This window comes from Camellia sinensis, chromosome 15 (genome assembly GCF_055761805.1).
Source record: "Camellia sinensis isolate YWXY chromosome 15, ASM5576180v1, whole genome shotgun sequence".
NCBI lineage: Eukaryota > Viridiplantae > Streptophyta > Magnoliopsida > Ericales > Theaceae > Camellia > Camellia sinensis.
This window is the reverse complement of record NC_138975.1, coordinates 134,325,544-134,348,020: the sequence shown is the minus strand read 5'-3', so window position 1 is coordinate 134,348,020 and position 22,477 is coordinate 134,325,544. Positions and strand designations below refer to the sequence as shown.

The window sequence follows — 22,477 nt, the reverse complement described above, 5'->3', positions numbered from 1 at the left end:
GGAACTCTGGCTGTCCTCTGTCTGTCTCTGGCTGTCTTCTTTCTGTTGCTCTGTATCTTTGGCTGTATCTCTGCTCGTCACTCTTATCAATCTTCAGCTGCGTGTCTGTGTCTCCCTCGTCTGTCTACAGCTGCGCTGTCGCTCTCTATCTTCGGCTGTGTCTCTGTCTCGTATGTAATCTGGATCGGTGGTTTATGAGGTAAAAAATCAATTTCATTAACTTCCTATAAAAAATCAGTTTCATATAAAATTAATAAACAAATCTGAAATTTGAATAGGGCTTCACATATGACTAATCTGAAATTTGAATATATGAAGTTCACATATGGCCTTCACATATGCTAATTCTCATCTATGGAGTTTGTATATATGGAGTCTGTATATATTCTGATATGGAGTTTAAAATGAGTTTGTATATATATATTCTCACTTTAATTCTCAAATATTCTAAAATCACTTTGAAATGAGTTTGTATATATATTTTGAAATCACTTTGAAATGAGTTTGTACATATATTCTGAAATCACTTTAATTCTCATATATGGAGTTCTCATAGATGCCGAAATCAGTTTTAGATTATATGTATAGAAGTGATTTCTGAAAATCAGTTCCATTTGTGAAGTTTATTTTTGACTCATTAACTCCCCTAATATGAAATTTGTCGTTTTGGACATTCCATCTTCCCACTGTGAGGATCTTTATTACTCTGTTTTGATTTGTAATGAACTTATAAACTTGGAATTTAGCAGACACAATAAGTAATTCTGATGGATGTCTTAGGTGTAGCTGGGATTACAGTGGATTGGATGCTAGGATTCATACCTCGTAGCCTATCAAAGCTCAAAAGAAATATCAATAAATTCTTGAATGGTCCAAGAAGATTTTACAAAAATAGTGATGGTGATTTTAGACATGTTGCTAATCTCGTGTGGATTGATATTTTGAAGTTATTACTGATAGAAGATGGTTATCTAAAGTTGTCCAATTTTGCGGGATTTTAATGTTTGTAAAAATCAGTTCCATATATATATATGAGTAATCTAAAATATGAAATTTGTCATTTTGAAGGAGGTTGTTTAACCTGAAATTATGAAATTTGTCATTTTGATCAAATCAATATTTTGTTTGGGTATTGTTAGGGAATTGATATTTGTTTAATTGTTATTTGATTACGCAGAGTAGAAGAATGGAGGTTGATTCAAATGTTGGTGACAATCCTTCAATAAATGAGAGCGAAGAAGTTGAAAAACCTAAGAAGGGTATGTGTTTTAGCTCAAGGGAAGAGGTGTACACATTTTATGGCAAATAGGCCAAGCATGTCGGATTTTCTATCACTACAAGAAAAGTGGGTTTATGAGACGGAACTATTTGCGACGGCACACTTGCCGTCTCAAAAAGTCACTTTTTGCGACGGCAGAAAATGCCATCTCAAAAAAGTAGAGTATTTGCGACGGCAGAAAATGCCGTCTCAAAAAAGCAGAGTATTTGCGACGGCACAATTTGCCGTCTCAAAAAATGAGAGTATTTGCGACGGCAGAAAATACCGTCGCAAATACTGTCATTTTTGAGACGGCAAATTGTGCCGTCGCAAATACTCTGCTTTTTTGAGACGGCATTTTCTGCCATCGCAAAAAGTGACTTTTGTGTTTTTTTTTTTTAGTGAATATTTTTAAAATTTTAAATATTTTTTTAAGATGCACCTTACTTAGATGTATCTAAAAAAAAAAATTATGAATTTTTTTTTTTAAAAATTAATAAATACATAAAAATACAAAAAAAAATGTATTGAATTATTGTATTTTTGGTATTTAGTGAATTTTAAAAATATTTTTTACAATTTTTTTAATTTTTAGGTGTATTTATGTTAGGTGTGTCTAAAAATTACAAAAAATACTTTAAATATTAAAAAAATTCAGTAAAAACAATATAACACGGAAACAAGAAAGTATAATTTTCTCAAAAGAGTTTTTGGAAAACTCTAACCTAGCATAGTGATTGTGGTTTTGAGACAGCTTCATATATATACAGTCACAAAATGGTTTGAATAAATTCAACGGTATTTTTCTATCGCAAAAAAAATTTAAAAAAACAATGTCGTCTTACTCTTTTGATATAACATTTCTCTTTTCATTCATTTTTTCATCTTCCTGTCTCTCTGTCTCTATCTCTCTCTCTCTTCTCTTTATCTCTTTCACTCATCACTCTTCTTTCTCTGTCTGTTTGTTTCTCTCTCTCATTTTCTCTCTATGTCTCTCGCCTATCTCTCTTCTCTCTATCTCTCGCATCTATTTTCTCTCTCTATCTCTCTCGCTCATCTCTCTTCTCTCTATCTCTCTCATTTCTTTTCTCTCTCTCTCTCTCTCTCTTATCTTTCTATCTCTCTCGCTCATTTCTCTTCTCTCTCTGTCTCTCTCTTTTTCTGTGTCTCTCTCTCACTCATCTTTTTTCGCTCTATTTCTCTCTTTTTTTTGTCTATCTCTCGCTCATCTCTTGTTTCTCTCTTTTTTTCTATCTCTCCCTCTCTCCATCTCTCTCTCTATCTCTTTTTCTGTCTATCTCTCTCTTTCACTGTCTCTCTCTCACTCATCACTCTTCTCTTTCTCTCTCTCTCTGTCTACTTGTCTATTTGTCTATCTCTCCCTCACTATGTTTGCCTTACTCACTTTCTTACTCTCATCTTCTCTATTTATCGAGCTCCTTCTCGATTTATCGATCCACTACAAACAATGTCGTCTTACTCTTTTGAACATTTCTCTTTTCACCCATTTTTTCATCTTCCTATCTCTCTGTCTCTCTTCTCTTTCTCTCTTTTACTCATCACTCTTCTCTGTTTGTCTCTCTCTCATTTTCTCTATGTGTCTCTGTCTCTCTTCTCTCTCTCTCATCACTCTTCTCTTTCTGTCAATCTCTCTCTTTCTCTCTGTCTCTGTCTCTCTTCTCTTTCTCACTCTGACTCATCACTCTTCTCTATCTGTCTGTCTATCTCTCTCTTTTTCTCTATGTCTCTCGTCCATCTCTCTTCTCTCTATCTCTTTCATATATCTTCTCTCTCTGTCTCTCTTCTCTCTCTCTTATTTTTTTCTCTCTCACTCTCTCGCTCATCTCTTTCTGTCTGTCTCTCTCTCTTATTTATCTATTTTCGCTCTTTTTTTTCTCTCTGTTTCTGTCTCTGTCTCTCTCTCTCTTTGGCTATATCTTTTCACTCATTTTTTCATCTTCTTCTCTCTCTTTTCTTTCTCTCTCTTATTCATCACTCTTCTCTCTCTGTCTGTCTGTTTGACTCTCTCTCTCTCTCTCTCTGTGTCTCTCATTCATTTATCTCTTCTCTCATCTATCTTCTCTCTTTGTCTCTTTCGCTCATCTCTCTTCTCTCTATCTCTCTCACCCATTACTACTGCCAACGTCACCACTTCACTACCACTACTACCACTATTGTGTAAATATTGATCCATTGTTTATCTCTTTCTCTCTATGTGTCTGTCTGTCTGTTTGTCTCTCTCCTCCATTGTGTTCTCCTTGCTCACTCTCTCCCTCATTTCTTCTTTATTTATTGAGTTATCCACTACAAGAAAATGCACTTTTAGCGACCACTTTGTCTCTCTCTCGCTCATCACTTTGTCTCTGTCTGTCTGTCTGTCTGTCTCTCTTTCTCTCTCTCTCTCTCTCTCTCTCTCTCTCTCTCTCTCTTCTCTATTTGTCTCTCACTCATCTCTCTTTCACTACCTATCTTCTCTACCACATTCACCACTACTACAAATGTCATTCCATTACTACCACTGTTGTCACTCCACCTCTATAACTATCATTACTACCATCATCGCTACCACTCTACTACCACCACTACTACTACCATTACCTCTCCTCTACCACTGCTATTCTATCTCCTCTACTACTACCACAACTTCACTACTTATCTTCTTCACCATCACTACCACCACCATTATCACCTCTTATCCACCACTTTCACCACTACTGCCACTTCCTATCTTCTACCACAAATATTAGTTCTTGATTTTTAATAACAAAAAAAAAAAAAAATGGGTCACAAAAAAATCTTTTTCATTGACCACAAAAAATTAACTTTATTTTAATGGAAAATATTATTCCTACTTTTACCAAATAAAAAAATAATAATAATTTTTTATTCATTAAAATAAATATAAAACAAATAAATTTTTAACTTTACCAAATGAAAAAAAAAATTCATTAACTATAACATTTGTGGGTGTGCGTAGGGTTTTGTTTGAGAACACACACACAACACAAACACAACAGAGCCGTCTCCTCTCCTCCTGTTCGCTCTCTCTCTCTCTCTCTCCATCTAGGGTTTCGCCTTCGTCTCTCTCTTTCACACAACGACGGCGCCGATCATCCGTCACCGCCGATCCTCCCTCACCCCCGATCCTCCCTCACCGTCGCTCGTACCTCACTGTCGATCCTCCTCCCTTACCGCCGCTGCTGCCTCCCTCTCTCTCTCTCTCACAAACGACGTTGACGGTTGCTCGCCCCTCACCGCCACTCCTCCCTCGCCGGCGATCTTCCCTCACCGCCGATTTCAAAGGGTATCTCTCTCTCTCTTTGTGTGTCGGGATTTCGGATATAGGGGGTTTTCATACACACACACACATATATATATATATATCTGTGAGTGTATATAGGGGGTTTTTGATCTGTTACATATATATATATATATATATGATCTGGTTTTTTTTCTTGATCTGTTTTTCCCATGCAGATCTGCCTAGTACTGCTACTCATACCAGCAGTACTAGTATCGATAGAGAAAAAAAAAAGTTTGAAACATTTTTGCTACACAAATAGAGAAAAAAGTTTTTTGCTACACAAATAGTATCGATAGAGAAAAAGACGACAAAGAAGAAAGGACGACAAATAGTATCGATTGAGTTGAAGATGCTTTTATTGGAAGAATGTGGTTTATTTTAGTTTTGTGCTAGTGTATGGGCAGCATTGGAGTGGTTTTTCTTAGTGATTTACTGGTTTTTCTAAGTGGTTTTTTTAGGTGGTTTTTCTAAGTGGTTTTTCTAGGTGGTTTTGCTATGCTAGTTATTTACTGGTATGCCACTCTGCTCTTCAAAAGAAAATTATTGACACATTATACTAACCTATTTCTCTGCTTTTAATGAATTTTTGAACAATGTTTCAAAATGAAAATGAAATCTATTTGCTGATTTATTAGGTGATTCATCATGTTTTTGCTAATTTAAAGTTATACAGATAGATAGAGATATGATTTCGGTGATTGATCTTGTTTTTACTAATTTGTTGGCTTATGTCTGGTGTTTTACCAGATTCTATGAATGAATATTAATCAAAAATTGATGAATGAATATTCTTAAATAACCATGACAGTTAGTGAACTCCAGTTCAAATTTCCTCTCAAAAACACATTAGCACAGTCTCCATAATTCTTTATGATAGCTTTGGGGGCTTTATTACTTTGAGAGAGGTCAATAGTCTGCTTTTTTATAAAACTTGTCTATATATGTGGTGTGGGACTGAAAACAGCTTTGGGGGCTTTATGACTTTGAGAGAGGTTAATGGTCTGCTTTTTACACCACCTTTTGTCTAGCAGAGAGCCAACTATAGCATAGAAGGCAAAAGTAATAATGGGATTTGTAATTGAGTTGGTTTAGTTGACATACAATTGTTGATACATTGTCATTTTGTTTCTTATTGCTGAAAAAAAAAGTACCATGTCTAAGAGGCGTGCTAGAGCAAAGATGGTTGACTTTACGTTAGTTGGTTGGAGAAATCTCTTAGAGACGTGTATTTAATTAATTGACACTTTTAATTCATCTTCTTCTGTAAATTGACCTTGAGAATCTTCAATCTTGTAATCCATACCAGAGAAGCTGGGTGGAACTAGACTAATTTTAGGAGTTCACTTGCAGTTGATTATGGTTTAATGTTTGCTTCACTGTCAAAAATCAATTATGAAAGTGCAAACTTCTAGATCTAAATGACTGACACTTTGTGTCGGAGTCACATTGGATTTCATTATCATATACCCAGATGTTGTTGGTTTTTGGGTTGGTCACAATGCATGCTAGATTCTGGTAAGATCAAGGAGCCAAATTGATCTATAGATTGGTGGTTTATTTACGGGTTAGTTGTTCAGACAGAGTTTCTATGCAATGATGTCAATTGGAAGTATCTATTTTGCTTAGCTGATTATGTTTATTAAGGAACAACAAATCATGGATTGCAAACACTTAAAAGGGAGAGAGTTGTTTTTGTAAATTCTCAGATCAACTAGTCATTGAGGTGCGATGAGTGTGTTATTTAAAACACATTTCCCTGTTGTAGTTTAAAAAACATGTAAGGTGGAACTGATAGGAATCTAACTATTTTTAAGTAATGAACCACTTGGCCAGGTACCTCTGCTGAAGTAGTTCAGATAACAGTTAAACAAATCCACCAATCAAATTTCTTAGTCCTTTATAGATGTTGGATGTTGGATGTTGGGGAAAGAAGGGTTATTACACATTTCATTGCTCATTGATTATTCTATAATGCATGATTTCTTCTCTGCCTAATTCCTTGAACTAGATTATGAAAAACTTGTAACAAATTTTCTTAATTGGATGACATCAATATCAATATTACATATTCACACTACATCCTACCAAAAAAGTTGCGCTCTTAAGTTTCTTATTTTTTGACTTAGATTTGGCTTTTGTCTGCAGGTCTCGAAAATTCCAAGGATGCACATAATGGAGGGGCTCAAACTGATTTAATTGTTGGAACAACTGCACAACCAAAGTGCGTAAGCTTTTATTTTGTGTTGGTTCTAGGTAGTCTTGCAGGGATAACTGTGGTTCTATCATTTCATATATTCCCTATCAAAATTTTCTTATATAACTCATGTCTTTGCTATCAATTTTTATTAGCCACCATTTCAATTACTCTTAGAGGTCAATTCTTTAATTAACCTTTACATAAACTAGCATCGACATTAATTACGTAACCCAGTGGAAATTTGTGAAATAAGCTGCATGACGCTTGAGTGCGTAAAACATGACTGTAGGAATGAGATATTGTTAAATATTGGAACCCAAAGGCAAGGCATACTGAGCCCTTGCCCTTTTTTCAAGTTTTATGTACCTGGTAGTTAACAGTAGAGCCATAATTGTGTCCACACTGAAACCTTTTCTATGGAACTGATTTGGTGCTTATGCATTTTTCAACAGACTTGATGTTGGTTTTTCCGGGAAAAGCACTGCTGTTGTTTCTACTGGCTGTTCATCTAAAAGGTTCTTGTCTTCCTTCTTTAGAGGATGGGTCATGGGCGTTATATTTCAGTTAGAGGATGGCCATTTCTACTTGGAAGACGTCACTGGAGCAGTTGAAATCAATTTGTCTAATGCAATATCCTCTACATGTTTATATTTTTCCCTTTTGAAAGACTTATTGTTTGTTTTGAATGCTTGGATTTGGGCTGCCCTATAATCTCCAAAAGCGAAAGTTCTCATTGTAGGCCTTTTTAAATAATGGAAAATAATGGTGAATTTTAGATTTTATTTTATTATTTTATTTTTTTTTAGGATTTGGGTGAATTTTATAATTTAAATATGCTTTTATGAACATGTACAGTTTAATTATTCTTTATAAAATATTGAATTTGATGGTTTGATCAATTTTTATTTTTATTTTCTGTTATGATGTTTTTGTGAATGGAATGTAAATAATCAGCTCTTAGAGAGTGAGAGACGGCACCACCGTCGGAAAAAATAGAAAATTTTAATATTTTTATTAATTTTGTTATAGGTTTTACTTTTTGCGACGACATTATACTGTCACAAAAAATAGAAATTTTATTATTTAAAATAAAAATTTTATTATTTTTTAATATTTTTTGCGACGGCATTACATTGTCGCAAAAAATAGAAAATTTCATATTTTTTATACTTTCTGCGACGGCACCACATCGTCGCAAAAAATAGTTTTTTTTTTTTTAAAAAAAAGATTATTAACGACGGTATTTTTTGCCGTCTCAAATAACATTTTTAGCGCGGTAAAATAGGGCCGTCGCAAAAAAGTCAAGAAATTTCAAATTATTAGCGACTGCACGGTGCCGTCGCAAAAAGGTAAAAAATGCCGTCACAAAACATTAGCGACGGCACTTACCGTCGCAAAAACTCTTTTGCAACCCCTGCAGTTGCGACCCCCTCTTGCCGTCGCAAAAAGTCATTTTGCCGTCGCAAAAAGTATTAGCGACGGCATTAGAAGTATTAGCGACGGTATTTTACCGTCGCAAAAAGTCAATTTTTTTGTAGTGTATAGCTTATAGAGCACAACATTTTAGAGATGATGGGCAATTACTAAACTTTGCAATTGAATGTTCTCGAGCGGGAGAGAGAAAAAAGAAATCAGAAGTCAACCCTCTGAAGCCATCTTTGTCCACAAAAATTGGTTGCACAGTAAGGGTACGAAGTAGTGTACAAAAGGATGGCAGATATAAACTAACCACAGTTAGCCTTAAGCATAATCATGATTTGATTCCCACTGACTCATGTCATTTTGCAATAAATAAGAAAATTCTTACTCCTGTAAAGAGAAGATTAGAAATTAATGATCAAGTAGGGATTGGGGTGTCTAGGAACTTTCATTCAATGGTTGTTGAAGCAGGGGGGTACGAGATCATTGACATTTGATGAGCGAGATGCAAGAAATTACATTGAGAGAGCTAGAAGATTGAGGGGGAAGGTGATGCCAAATCACTTCAAAGTTATTTTATGAGGATTTAAGCACATAGTGAGAGATTCTTTTATGTGATTGATGTTGATGAGGAGTTTTACATTAGAAACTTGTTTTGGGCTAATGCAAGAAGTCGGGCGACTTATGAAGCACTTGGAGATGTCGTTTCATTTGACACAACTTATTTGACGAACAAATATGACATGCCATTTGCTCCATTTGTCGGAGTTAATCACCATGGACAGTCCATTTTGCTTGGTTGTGGATTGTTATCTAGTGAAGGCACTAACACATTTGTTCGGCTATTCAAGTCGTGGTTAAGTTGCATATCAAATCATCCGCCAAAAGCTATCATAATTGATTAGTGTAGAGCTATGCAAAATGCTATAAAAATTGTCTTTCCACAAGCTCAACATCAATGGTGCTTATGGCATATCATGAAGAAAATTTCGGAGAAGTTGAAAGGATATGCTCAGTATGAAGCCATAAAGTTGGGGCTATGCAAAATGCAGTTTATGACTGTTTGACAAGAGCTGAATTTGAGAGTAAATAGGAAGAGATGCTTGCAACATTCAATCTTTATGATGATGAGTGGTTGGGGGTACTATATGATGAGCGGCATCGATGGGTACTTGTCTATGTTAAAGACATTTTTTGGGCTGGCATGTCAACTACACAACGAAGTGAAGGTATGAATGCGTTTTTTGATGGATATGTAAATCCAAAGACTACATTGAAGCATTTCGTTGAACAATATGACAATGCCTTGAGAAATAAGGTAGAGAAAGAGAAGACAGTAGACTTCAAGTCACGACACAAATTGTTTGATTGCCTAACTATATATGGTTTTGAGAAGCAATTTCAGCAAGCCTACACCAATGCAAAATTCAAAGAAATTCAAGGAGAGTTGAAGAGATTAGTTTACTGTCAACCGTTGTTTGTGCAAGAGGAGGGATCAATTTCTACATATAATGTCCAAGAAGCGATGGTAGTTTGTGAGAAGATGAAGCATGTGGACTTTGTTGTCTATTTTAATTCAATTGAATTTGAAGTTCAATGCATGTGTCGGTTGTTTGAGTTTAGAGGCATTATGTGTGCTCATTTACTCGATGTGCTTGTCAGAAGATGCATAAATGAGATGCCAAGTAAATGTATTTTTCCCCGGTGGAGAAAAGATGTGGATAGAGAATACGCATGCATCAAAACCACATACACTGGCTTTGGGAATGATTTCAATGCAAGTAGCTATGAGAGGATGAACAAAAAATTGATTGCCATTGTACAACTTGCTGGTAACTCTGAAGGCAAAACTAAAATTATAGACCTTGGGTTGGATGAAATCAAGGAAAGGGTCATGAAAGAAGAATCCGGTGATGGGAGTAATTTGCCATGATCCAAAAAAATTCGATTCGCACCGGTTCTACACAAGGAGCTACTAGTAGGAAAATGATTAGTCCTTTAGTTGCTCGGCAAAGAGGCCGTCCAGTTATCAAACGAAAGGTTGCCAAAGTAGATCAAATTGTGAATCGGTTTAAGGCAACAACAAAAAAACAAACAAAAGCAAAGGTAAATTGTGTATTCAACATTTTTTTTTTTACAAAGTGCATTCAAGTATGTAAAAGCAATTCATAAATTTCAATATTTAATTATTCTTAAAAAAATACAAGCTGCTAAGTTGCTTCGATTTGAAGCTCAAGCTCAAGCTCAAGCTAAAGCTACTACATATACACCGTATTATCTTTATATGGTTGGCACATACAATAGTATGTATGTACCAGTACGTGTTCGAAAGAGGACTTCATGTACTGTTAACATGTACTTTTAATTGAAAGAGGACTTCATGTACGTGTTTGAAAGAGGACTTCATGTACTTTTACAAAGTGTATTCTTCTAACATGTACTTTTAATTGGATTATCACAGGTGGCCCATGGTATTGGAGGCACATCTCTTACTCCATCGGATTTCATAAGTGGCACACAGGGAAGTTTGATGAGTGCTCCAACTCAGATTTATGGTTCTGTATCTCTAACCCCATCGGTTTCTAATGCATGCACACCGGGAAGCTTGGATATTACAGACATGTTTGACTAGTTTCTATGTATTCCAACAGTTTGTTTTTGAGATTGTAGCTTATGTTACAACTTTGTTATTGAGATTCAGCATGTGGATTTGTAAACACATGTTGTGTACTAATTATTAATGAAGTTATGTTATTATTATTATTTGTTATGTAATGAAGATGTTGCAATATTTATTAATGAACAATGTTTATTTAACAGTTCTTTGTATTGAACAATGTTTATTGAACAGTTTCCATGTATTCAACCATGTGTATTCAATAGTTTCCCTGCAATGAATAATGTATATTTAATAGTTTCTTTGCATTCAACAATGTATATTCAATGATTTCCCTGTATTCAACCATGTATATTCAATGGTTTCCTTGTATTCAAGAATGTATATTCAATGGTTTCCCCGTATTCAACAATGTATATTCAATAGTTTCCCTGTATTCAACAACGTATATTCAATAATTTCCTTGTATTCAACAATGTCTATTCAATGAGTATTAAATAAAGTGTACAAGTTTGAACAAGTCATTTTCCATTCCACTCACCACAAAAGAGGTACAATAATTAGGTTTCAATACACAACAAAACATAACTTCCTCTAAAACATCACAGTATTATACAAAAGTATTCAGTCTACTTGAACTTGTACATTGACATCTACTTCTACTTCTAACTTACATAACGGTATATCTATGTTATTACATCTTCATAAGTGTTAAGGTACAAATTACAAGCAACACGGACAATATATATATATATATATATATATATCAGCTTTTGCATCTTTGCACTTTGAACTCGAAGTTGTTCCGTCATCTCTCTTTGTTGTTCCGTCATAGCTCTAAGTTGTTCGGTCATAACTTGTTCGCCGACAATTGGCACTTCTTCTCTTGGCATTTGATGACGACCTCCATATTCTGAATTCATAGGCAAACACCATCCAACAAAACCACAATCATTACAAGAGTAGAATAATTTGTTCTTGTTTCGACCAGTCTCAGAAATTCGAATGATGGCCTTTTTATTACATCTACGACAATTTCTGTTGATGTATGTCAACCGATCTGAGCTACTGCCATTGACACTTGAACTTGACATCTCCAAAAACGAACAAATAGCAAGTTATGAAGGTTAATAAACTATTGTAGTAAGTTAAGTAAAGTTAATAAGTTAAGTTAACAAGTTAAGTTAATAAGCAACGCTGGTTTGATGTTAAAGTCAAAAAGGGACAAATAACAACACTGGATTGATGTTAAGTTAATAAGTTAAATTACTCTTGTTGGTTGCATTTATTTGAATTGAAAGAACTGGTCAAAATATGCATCAATAATATACATATCTAAAACCAGTGTTTGTGGTTTGTTAAGTTACTCTTGTTAGTTAAGGTACACTGCTTAACTAACCAATTAAGTTACACTGCTTAACTAATAATATACATATCTGAAACCAATTCTTCCAATTCAAATAATAAGTTACACTGCTTAACTAACCAGTTAAGTTAAGTTACTGCATCAATAATATACATAGCTGAAACCAATTCTTCCAATTCAAATAATATACATATCAAAATGTGCATCAATAATATACATATCTGAAACCAAGTAAGTTACTCTTGTTAGTTAAGTTACACTGCTTTTGAGTTTTTATACATATATGAAACCAGTGTTTGTGGTTTGTGAAAAACCCAATTCAAAATGTGCATCAATTTAGTGTCAAAATGTGAGTCCTGAGAGCAATCCCAAGATGTCCGAAATCCCTCCAAAGCCTTCTCATTAGCAAATGGCACCCGTAGACACCCCATTTTTGACCGTCCTCAAGACTTAGACGTCATCGTTTGAACACTCGATGATCATCCATGCTCGTGTTCGTTTTGAGTTCTCGAAAGTCTCGACTACGCGCCTTGCCTCAAGATCTCTCAACTTGTCTGTTTTGTGCTTGGTTGTGAACCAAACATTTGTGTTTTTGCTTCTAAGGGAAGATGGTGGCTTTTTTGCCATGCTCTCAACCCACCAGCCAAGGCTTGAGGCCACCGGCCCTGTTTTCTTTCCATCGGCCAAGTGTGTTGGCCGATCGGCACTGTTTTTGGCCGGCCGGCCATTATGTTGGTCGATCAGCCATTTTTTCTAGCCGAACCCTATTTATCTGCTTTATGCAGATATTTTGTGCTAGCTGGCACAGCTGGCATCCACAATTAACCCCCTCCATATACGTGTATGGAGGGATTTGCCCTTTGCTTAACTTCTCCAAGAAGCTTTGCAAATTGGATTTCTATAAGAGGGGAGGCCCTCCTCCCTTCTTAGAGGTTCTGGATTTTAGGGTTAGAATAGTTGTATCTCTCTATATGTCCTTATCTTCACACTTTTGTGTGTGTTTTTGAGACCTAAAGTATGATTTTGTCTTACTATTGCACACAAACACCTAGCAATACACCTTTTCTTTGTTACTGAGGTACTAAGGAGTTGGTTTTGGTGTTCTTGGGTGGGTTTGAACTCAGAAAACCTGTTGGAGTTTTGTTCTTGAAGAGGTTCTATAAGGGTGAGTTCCTTGCTTTAGATACCCCATTTTTGCTTAAGCTTTTAGCCCTTCTTGCTTATTGTTTTAAGCTTAGATTATAACTGATAAAAGTTCTGATTTTTAGTGCTTAAGATCTTTTTTTAAGGTCATTTTGGTGTTTGGGTTTGTCCCCCCCCCTCCTCTTAGGCCTTGTTTGGCCTTGTTCTTGTGCTTTATTTTTAAGCTTTGAAATCACCTTGTTTAGGCCTTCTCACCACTGAAATCCAGAGGGATTTCAGTGGTGGGGATGGTGTTTTAAGGTCTCAAATAGGAGAGGGCCATCCCCTCTCCTTGTTGTCTTGAATGCTTGCATAAATGGCTTATGTTGGTGGCTTGTATGCTTAGCTTGTTTTAGCTTCATTTCGGTATATATTAGGCTTTGTTTTGCCATGATATAGCACTGTTTTGACTTGGTTTAGACATACCATGCATGTTTTGTATACTTGTCTTGTAAACCCATGATTTGCCTTAGCATGTACCTAGCATTTAGACTATTATGCTTGCATGTTTTGGCCTACCTCCATGAAGCTTTTAGCCATGTTGTGACATGCTTAAGCTCTGATTTTGGTCTTCTTGGTCATGCTTGCATTGTTTTGTATAACTACCATGTAATCTAGCTTGTTAGCTTTGGGTGCTCAAGTCATTAGCATGCTCTATTTCGACCATTTTAGTGGTTTGGCATCACTTGTTACGCTATTTTAGTCCATATAATATGCTCATATGCTTGCACTTGTGATTTCTTTAATGCTTTAAAGAGTTGATATGTTATGCCTCATGAATATGCCATCATGTATGCCACCATGCTTAGGCCTTTGGGATGCCATCTAAGTGGGTTTTTTGGCTCATTTTGGCATGCCATATCTTTGTTTCCATTAACTTAAAACATGTCATGTTTGGTTGTCTTAGGTATAATGTAACACCTCTTAGGTAGTCTTGCATGTCTCATGTTTTTTGCCCCTTTATTTTTAGCTTGTTTTGGCTTTGATCATTGCATGTTTTAGGCTCACTTTGCCATGGTTTAGGACTGTTTTGGGTTATGCTTGCCATATTCCCTTTGTTTTGTGTAGCTTTGGTTCAAGTCCCTTCACTAGTCTTAGGCTTTAAGCCTTGTGCATACTATGATTGTGATTTGTTTATGTAATTTGGCATCACTCCTAGCCTCACTAAAAAGCATGTAATGTTGTTACATTTACATGTTTTTCATCCTTTTTAAGCATTCTCAAAGGTTGCCCTTTGATGCTTAAGTGTTAGGCCAATTACCATGCATGTTTGTATGTGATTGTCCCTTGTCCCTTAGCATATTGGCCACTGATTTGGGCCTATTTGAGAGGTGTCCATATTGGTTTAAGTCTATCCTTTGCATGTTGTTGCATTCTCGCCTTGCATGTTGTTATATACTTGGCCTATTGCATGTTGTTGCATGCTTAAGTTGTATTGCATTTGGCATACCCTTTTGTTAAGTTGCTTTGCATGTTTGCATGCATTGTCCCTTGCATGTTGTTGCATGCTTGCCTCGCATGTTGTTACATGCTTGCCTATCTTTAAATGTTGTCACATGCCTTGCATGTTTGCATACTTGTCTAGGTTGTATTGCATTTGGCATGCTTGTTACCTTTAGCCTTGTATGGCATGATCATTAACATGCTCATGTTACACTAGTTTTGCTTGCATGTTTACATCCCTTGCCTCTTGATAAACCATGATAGAGGTTGCGGTCCTTTATGTGTTTTATGTGCATTTCACTTGACATTAAAATGCACACTTGGCTCCTTTGGCCATCATGCATTGAAATGCATGATTGGTGATCCGAGAGTCAAGAATCATACTCCTTTGAGTCTTAAATATGATAAGGAGGGTGGTTGTGCAAACAGTTCCTTGAAAATGCATTGCCATGCTCTATCTGTCCTCTGTTGCAGCAAAAATAGCTTTCTGCAGGAATAGATAGCCGGTCTGCTATCTTCAATGCCGGTCGACTATGCATTGTTGGCCAAGAGCTTCATTCATGGTCGATGACCATTTCCACATAGCCGGTGTTCCTGTATTTTGGCCGGTGACATCCCACAGTGTTCAGGGAGTGGTTTGGAAGCATCCTTGAGACCTGCACAGTTTTCAGAGGTGCAATGCAGTGTAAATAGAGGTAGCATGAGCATGGCGATAGATTTCCGAGCGGAGCCGAGCATGCATGCATTTGTCCCTCTTTCCGAGGCCTCTTTATTGCTTTCATAGCTTAATTAATTTGTTTAATTAGTTAAGTGTTGTGTAATAATTAATTAGCTAGAATAGTTAGTTAATTAGTTGGTTTGTATTATTCTTTCGGTCCCTCCGTCGAGAGGGCACAATTTTGTAATAAGTGTGCATGAGTGTGTGAATGTCTTCCAACCCCGCGTCTTTCTCCCTTTTACTTAACCTCTTACGATGGTTAGTTTAGGGCATGTTTCAATTAGCATACTTATGCCTCGCATGTTTGTATTCATTCATCTGTATTGCATGCACCGGGCTCGGCGCATCATACTAATTGCATTGTATTTCAATACTGATTTGAATACATGATTATCAAGTTGCATTTCACATGCCATTTTAGAATAAGCGAGCCTAGTTGCATTTTGCATGCGTTCCATTAGCCATTTTAACATGAACTAGGGCCATACATTATTTACTAACTAGTTCCTGTTTTGGCTCGGAGTACTCGATGAGTGTTATGCTTTAGCATCTTGCATGAGTGTGAGTGTTACCATGATAGCATGCTTGCCATGAGGCTATTTGCTTATATGATATAAACTGTCTAAAAGCCTTTGGGTGAAGGTTGGGTTACTTGAATTGGAACAATTCATTAAAATGCGAGTTTTAAGCCCACTTGATTGTGGCAAAATCATGTTTTTTAAGCCCACTCGAGGGTGGCAAAATCCACGTCTTAGCCTACTTGCGAGTAGCACATTCAAACAATTTCCAAATAAACATGAGATGTTTTGTTCTAACTTAGGTGATCTAGTCTATACTTGTGTGTTGTGCGCATCACATAGTAATTGTAGCTAATAAACCGGAATAAGAATACATGTGTTTTCAAAAACAAGATATCATGTTTAGTACAGGCCGATCTTTGATCGGGCGAGCGGGGGTACTCATAGATGACCTTCCCCAATTGTACCTAAGTTCTCGAGTCGAGGCAACTTTGGTGATGACGGACACGTGGCCTTGGGCAGGGTTTCCTAAATTCCCCCAAAAATAAAATATTTAGGTGGCGACTCTGTATCTGGCAAAACAGTCCATGCTTGACACTTCTTTCTTAAAAATCAATTTTCCAAAACGATTTGCCGGATTTGGACTCTTTGGTGATTTATCAATCTCACATCGCACATTGTGAGATCAGATTAAGAACCGTGACAATTGAGTCCGAACTGTAGCATGAGGCCCTTGGGGCGCATCTACAGCACCAACTTCTTAGCAACTCATTAATCAAACATTAGGTGCACATGGCTAATTTTGTTAAAACGTTTAACATTTACTACGAATTGGACTAGCTTCATATGAAATCAAACAAGTTTATGAAATCAAGGATAGTAGAGTTTCACTTGCTTCAACCACAAATTTTGGATAAGAAGCTTTTTCAGGTCTTCATAATTTCATCATTTCATTGAGGAATTTCATCAAACAGGTTTATGGCAAGGTAAAACGCTAAATGAAAAGGCCACAATTTCCAAATCAAAAGGCCAAATTCAAGTCCCAAATCAAAAGGCCAAACTTCAATTTTTCAATTCCTATATCAGATTGTCAAAACTACTAAATACAAACATTCAGGAAATTTATGCAGATGTACACAAATATATATATATATATATATATATATATATATGCGCAGACATACATACATAGAGAGAGTCGGGGCTATATATATATACGCAGACATACATACATAGAGAGAGTCGGGGCTTCACAGATAGATATATATAGATATATATATATACGCAGATATACCTGTCGAATGAAAGGGATGAGAGGGAAAGAGACACAGAGAGAGTCGGGGCTTCAACACAGCGACAGTCGAGAAATTTACCTCCTAATCGTCCTTCGTCGGATGAGAGGGAAAGAGAGACAGAGAGATTCGCGAGTGAAGGGAACGAGCTGTCGGCGTCAGAGAGAAGGGAACGAGTTGTCACCGGCGTCGGAGTGGGGGTCACTAGCTGTTACCGTCTAGCCGTCTCAATCGTTGGAGTGAAGAGAGATATGTGTTTGAGGAGGGGGAGATTATTTTGAAAAGTGAATGTTTGGGTCTTATAGTCATGTGACTATCATGTGACTTGCCACATCAAGTGGGGGTCATGGGGGTCGAAAGAAACTAGAGGTCGGAAGTATTTTTGTTTTTTTTTTTTCACATTTTTCAATTTATTAGAGCTTTTAAAGGTATATTTTTTAGTGGTCTTAATCACTTCTGTATCTAATTTCAAAGGTTGGATGAGATGTCTATCTGGATAGAATTAAATGTATTGTCGGCTAAAAAATAAAAAAACTATTCTTGTCAGAAGTAACTTTTGAAGTTTGACTATTTCCAAGAATGATGCAATTTACTTTTTGGTCATCAACTGAAATTTATAAGTTGATTGTTGAATTGTTTTCATAAATAGTAACGCGTTCACAAATATGACATACTTGCTGTTATTACATGAAAGTAAACTTAAATTTCGGTGCGATGCAAGAAGGGTGAGAAATTGTTTCTACGTCAAAACTTTGACATAATTGTGATGAGTTAGAGCAATGAGAGTGTGAAATTGTGTCCAAAATCGAAACTTTGACAAAAATTGAGATGAGTGGGATTTGAGAAAACCATCCACTTCTTGCGCGAATAGTATGTAAGTGGCATTAACATTTTGTTTTTGCAGAATGAGTGGGATTAACACTTGGATGCTAGAGAAACATATTTGTGGGAAAATATGTCGCTCAAAACTTGTTTGGGATTTGAATTTATTTATTTATTTATTATTGGGTAAATTATATTGACATTCCTAAGGTTTATGTTTATTACAGTTCTCTCTTCACATTTGAGAAATTACACTGACTCCCTTGTCAGTGTAATTATTTGATGGTATTAACTTTTAAGTTAAAATGACATATTTACGCTTAACCTTTACATATACTTTAAAGGGTAAATTACATTGACACTCCCTGATATTTCAATTTAAAATGGATCCCCCCTGACATTTAAAAAAAAAAAAAAACTTATTTAATAAAAATAAATATGAAGAAATATATTTAGCTTGTAAAAAATTATTTCTAACCACTCGAAAAATAAAAATTATATAAAAATGATAATTATTTTTTTTAATTTCTTAACCAAATTAATTTTTAATTTTTTAAAAAAAAATTCTAAAAATCAAACCATACATAGCCTAAGAATCTTTTGATAAGTAATTTCTTACGTTAGTAACTTATTTAATTATTTGTTAATTTTACGACATTTTTACCATCTAAGACCTATTTGGTAACTATTTCGTTTTCAGTTTTCAATTTATATTTACAAAAATTTTTTAAAAAATGACATAAAAACTTGTTTGATAATTTTTTTGGTTTATAAATGGTTGTCTCAGTTTGTAAATTTGAAGAAAAAATGTAAATTCAAAAAATGAGTTTACGTTGGTTTTTAAGCAGAGATTTAAAATTTTGACTAACAAAATTTTTTTTCAATTCATTTTTTTTTTCAATTAAATTTTTTTTCAGCTAATACTAATCGAGAAGGCAATTGGTAATGCTACTTTAAACCTTGAGGAGGGGATTGTAATTTTTAAAATATGAGGAATGTCAATGTCATTTATCCAGTGAGGACAAAATTGATATTTAAAAAAATTAAATTACTAACATCAGCAAAATTTGTTAGTTGACTTAACAATCAACTAACTAAGAGAACAATCTGTAATAAAACTTTAACTCTCAAAAAAGGAAATGTTATTTTCAAAAGATGAGAAAAAAAATTATAATAAACATAAACTTCAGGAAATGTCAACGTAATTTACTCATAAAAAAAACTATTCTTGTCAGTAACTTTCAAGTTTGACTATTTCCAAGAATGATGCAATTTACTTTTTGGTCATCAACTGAAATTCATAAGTTGATTGTTGAATTGTTTTCATAAATAGTAACACGTTCACAAATAAGACATACTTCCTGTTATTACGAGAAAGTAAACTTAAATTTCGGTGCCATGCAAGAAGGGTGAGAAATTGTTTCTAAGTCAAAACTTTGACATAATTGTGATGAGTTAGAGCAATCAGGGTGTGAAATTGTTTCCAAAATCAAAACTTTGACAAAAATTTAGATGAGTTAATTTACCCAAGGGGCGGCACATTGGATAGCTCGAGCTAGATTAGGAGGGTCTCTTCCTGAAAATTTGGTGGCTAGTCCCCCATGTTGTCTCGTTCCTCACTTGACTTCTTTCAATATATAATGTTGTTTGGATCAAAAAATAAAAATAAAAATTTACCCATCATAAGTTAAACAAATATTTATAAATATCTTTTATGAATTCGTTTAATTCAATTGACCACTCATCTTTTAATTGTGAGATTAGAGCGTCTCCAACGCTTACTCTTTTCTTTTATCAAATTTAAATTTGATAAAAAAAAATTAGTTTTGGTACTCCAAAGTTAACGTCAAACTAATATCAAATTGAGAATTTTTTAAACTTTTCATCAAATTAAATATGTCTAGAGCCTTTCATTAAATTGATGTAGTAGCCGTTGGGACCATACAAGAATGACTGACCAATTGTCCTCCCAGACAACTTTTTCCTTGCTTCAAACTTCTAGTAAATTTATACTAACCGGTTGATCGGCTGAACATCCCCCCAATGGTTTGATAAAAAATGAAAATTTTCTATTGGAATACTCAATATATGAAGTTTTTACTCAAATTTGATGGGGAAAAAAAAAAGTAAACATTAGAGATACTCTTAGAGTCAATTTTTGTCAAAAATAAAGATTAATTATTTTTCCTTTATTAATTTATTTAGGTTATATCATCTCTTTATTTTTCTATATATCTTTTCAAAATAAATAAAAAAATTAACTTATAATTCATATTTAAAACAATCCTTTAAGGTTTTTTATTTCTCTATTTTAGGACTCTTTCTTATAAACAATCTCTCTTTCTTTTGCCACTCTTTTTCTCTATCTCTGTCTCTTTGTTTAGGAATTATAGAGGAAAAAGTAAGGTGACAGGCAGGCTAAAAAGGTGGGAGCGGAAGTGAGAATGGCAATAGAGATAGGAATGAGGGGGCGAGAGAGGCTAGAGATGACTCAGAGATGGGGTGACGGAGGGTAAAAGAGGTTAGGAATGGACTGTTAAGGAGTCGAGAATGGACAAAAGATGGTGTAGGTGGGAAGTAAGAGATAGCACCAACTAAGATTGAAATTTCAAAGGATTAGGAATGAAAAATACTAATAAGCTTAATGTAAGTATTTAAAAAAAAAAAGAAAAAAAAAGGGGATTTGTGGTGGCTCTTGTGTTAGAGGCATAGTGGCCATTGTTATACAGTTAAATAAGTCCATTTTGAGATTTATTTTGATAATTCAAATCGTTCACATTTTAGATGACATTAAGTGAACATATTTGCAAAACATTAAGTTAATCAGATACCGTTAATTCTTTTATCCACTTATATTTGTATCTATAAAAATAAATAACAATTACGATTTAAAGTATTAAAATAAATATAAATATAAGTGAATAAAAAAGTTAACAATATCTAATTAATTTAATTTTTTTAAATATATTATACTCAATATAATTTAAAATATAAACGATTAAGATTATTAAAACGAACTCTAAAATCAGCCTATCGGCTGCAGCCACCCGAATCCGAAATAAGGTGGGGGTAAGCAATCAGTCTTCTTCGTAACATAAGTGAATCTCATTTTCAATTTCAAAACCTTGGATTCAATTTTCAACGCCCCGTCAAATAAGTAACATATCCCCGTTGATTGGACCACTAAATTAAATGTATTCTAAATCAGAAGAGTCCAAAGGCAAAAAAATATCTAATTACCAAATTGAATTGAAAAAATATCTGATTACCGAATTGAATAGAGTTTTATATTCGAAATAGTATTACATACATCAATTAATATAATAATTAAGAAAAATATTATAAATTTTAAATTTTTTACTAAATAAATGACCAAATATTTCATATGAATAGACCTACACTTTTGTAGATCTCACACCATATGAGACATTTGGTCATTTATTTGGTAAAAAATTTAGTATGTCTAACATTACTCATCAATTAATATACCAATATATATTATGACACAGTCATTTTAAAATTATGAAAAAATTATAAAAATTCAAAATTTCTAAAATTATGTCACCGTTAATACACTAATTGATATTTAAAAAAATTAAATTACTAACATCAACAAAATTTGTTAGTTGACTGTTAAGTCAACTAACTAAGAGAACAATCTGTAATGAAATTTTAACTCTCAGAAAAAAAAATATAATTTTCAAAAGATAAGTGAAAAATTATAATAAACATAAACTTCAGAGGATGTCAACGTAATTTACTCATAAAAAAAACTATTCTTGTCAGTAACTTTCAAGTTTGACTATTCCAAGAATGATGCAGTTTACTTTTTGGTCATCAACTGAAATTCATAAGTTGGTTGTTGAATTGTTTTCATAAATAGTAACACGTTCACAAATAAGACATACTTCCTGTTATTACGTGAAAGTAGACTTAAATTTCGGTGCCGTGCAAGAAGGGTGAGAAATTGTTTCTAAGTCAAAACTTTGACATAATTGTGATGAGTTAAGAGCAATCAGGGTGTGAAATTGTTTCCAAAATCAAAACTTTGGCAAAAATTGAGATGAGTTAATTTACCCACGGGGCGGCACATTGGATAGCTCGAGCTAGATTAGGAGGGTCTCTTCCTGAAAATTTGGTGGCTAGTCCCCCTTCTTGTCTCGTTCCTCACTTGACTTCTTTCAATATATAATTGGTTGTTTCGATAAAAAAAAATAAATAAAAATTTACCCATCATAAGTTAAACAAATATTTATAAATATCTTTTATGAATTCGTTTAATTCAGTTGACCTCTCATCTTTTAATTGTGAGATTAGAGCGTCTCCAACGCTTACTCTTTT

General features: G+C 34.6%; 3 protein-coding genes across 12 annotated transcripts in view; 2 read left to right on the top strand and 1 right to left on the bottom strand.

Moving 5' to 3' along the window:
• Window positions 1–1,183: 1,183 nt before the first annotated feature.
• On the top strand, window positions 1,184–7,680 carry LOC145813579 (uncharacterized). The gene is made up of 3 exons (XM_082909178.1): window positions 1,184–1,259; window positions 6,708–6,783; window positions 7,212–7,680. Exons 1-3 carry the CDS (start codon window positions 1,187–1,189, stop codon window positions 7,468–7,470), a joined length of 408 nt encoding a protein of 135 aa, XP_082765304.1. The 5' UTR covers window positions 1,184–1,186; the 3' UTR covers window positions 7,471–7,680.
• Window positions 7,681–9,277: 1,597 nt separating this feature from the next.
• On the top strand, window positions 9,278–10,111 carry LOC114320745 (protein FAR-RED IMPAIRED RESPONSE 1-like). The gene has a single exon (XM_028267809.2). The coding sequence runs from the start codon at window positions 9,278–9,280 to the stop codon at window positions 10,109–10,111; it is 834 nt and encodes a 277-aa protein (XP_028123610.2).
• Window positions 10,112–11,546: 1,435 nt separating this feature from the next.
• Window positions 11,547–22,477, bottom strand: part of LOC114316932 (WEB family protein At2g38370-like) — a 44,603-nt gene continuing 33,672 nt past the window's right edge. For 7 of the 10 annotated variants that reach the window (XR_014356686.1, XR_014356685.1, XR_014356681.1 and 4 more), the window contains 2 exons: window positions 22,214–22,314; window positions 11,547–11,889 (listed from right to left, as the gene is read on the bottom strand). The gene's annotated coding sequence lies outside the window, so the exon portion shown is untranslated. The remainder of the gene's footprint in view (window positions 11,890–22,213; window positions 22,315–22,477) is intronic. The other 3 variants (XR_014356684.1, XR_014356683.1, XR_014356682.1) reach the window with 3 other exon arrangements.

Excerpts from the sequence above, each read along its gene's own strand:
- LOC114320745 (XM_028267809.2), top strand. The coding sequence starts at position 9,278 with ATGCTTGCAACATTCAATCTTTATGATGATGAGTGGTTGGGGGTACTA.
- LOC145813579 (XM_082909178.1), top strand. The coding sequence starts at position 1,187 with ATGGAGGTTGATTCAAATGTTGGTGACAATCCTTCAATAAATGAGAGC. Across the intron at positions 1,260-6,707 it reads AGTTGAAAAACCTAAGAAGG|GTCTCGAAAATTCCAAGGAT; the intron begins GTATGTGTTTTA and ends TTTTGTCTGCAG. Across the intron at positions 6,784-7,211 it reads GGAACAACTGCACAACCAAA|ACTTGATGTTGGTTTTTCCG; the intron begins GTGCGTAAGCTT and ends ATTTTTCAACAG.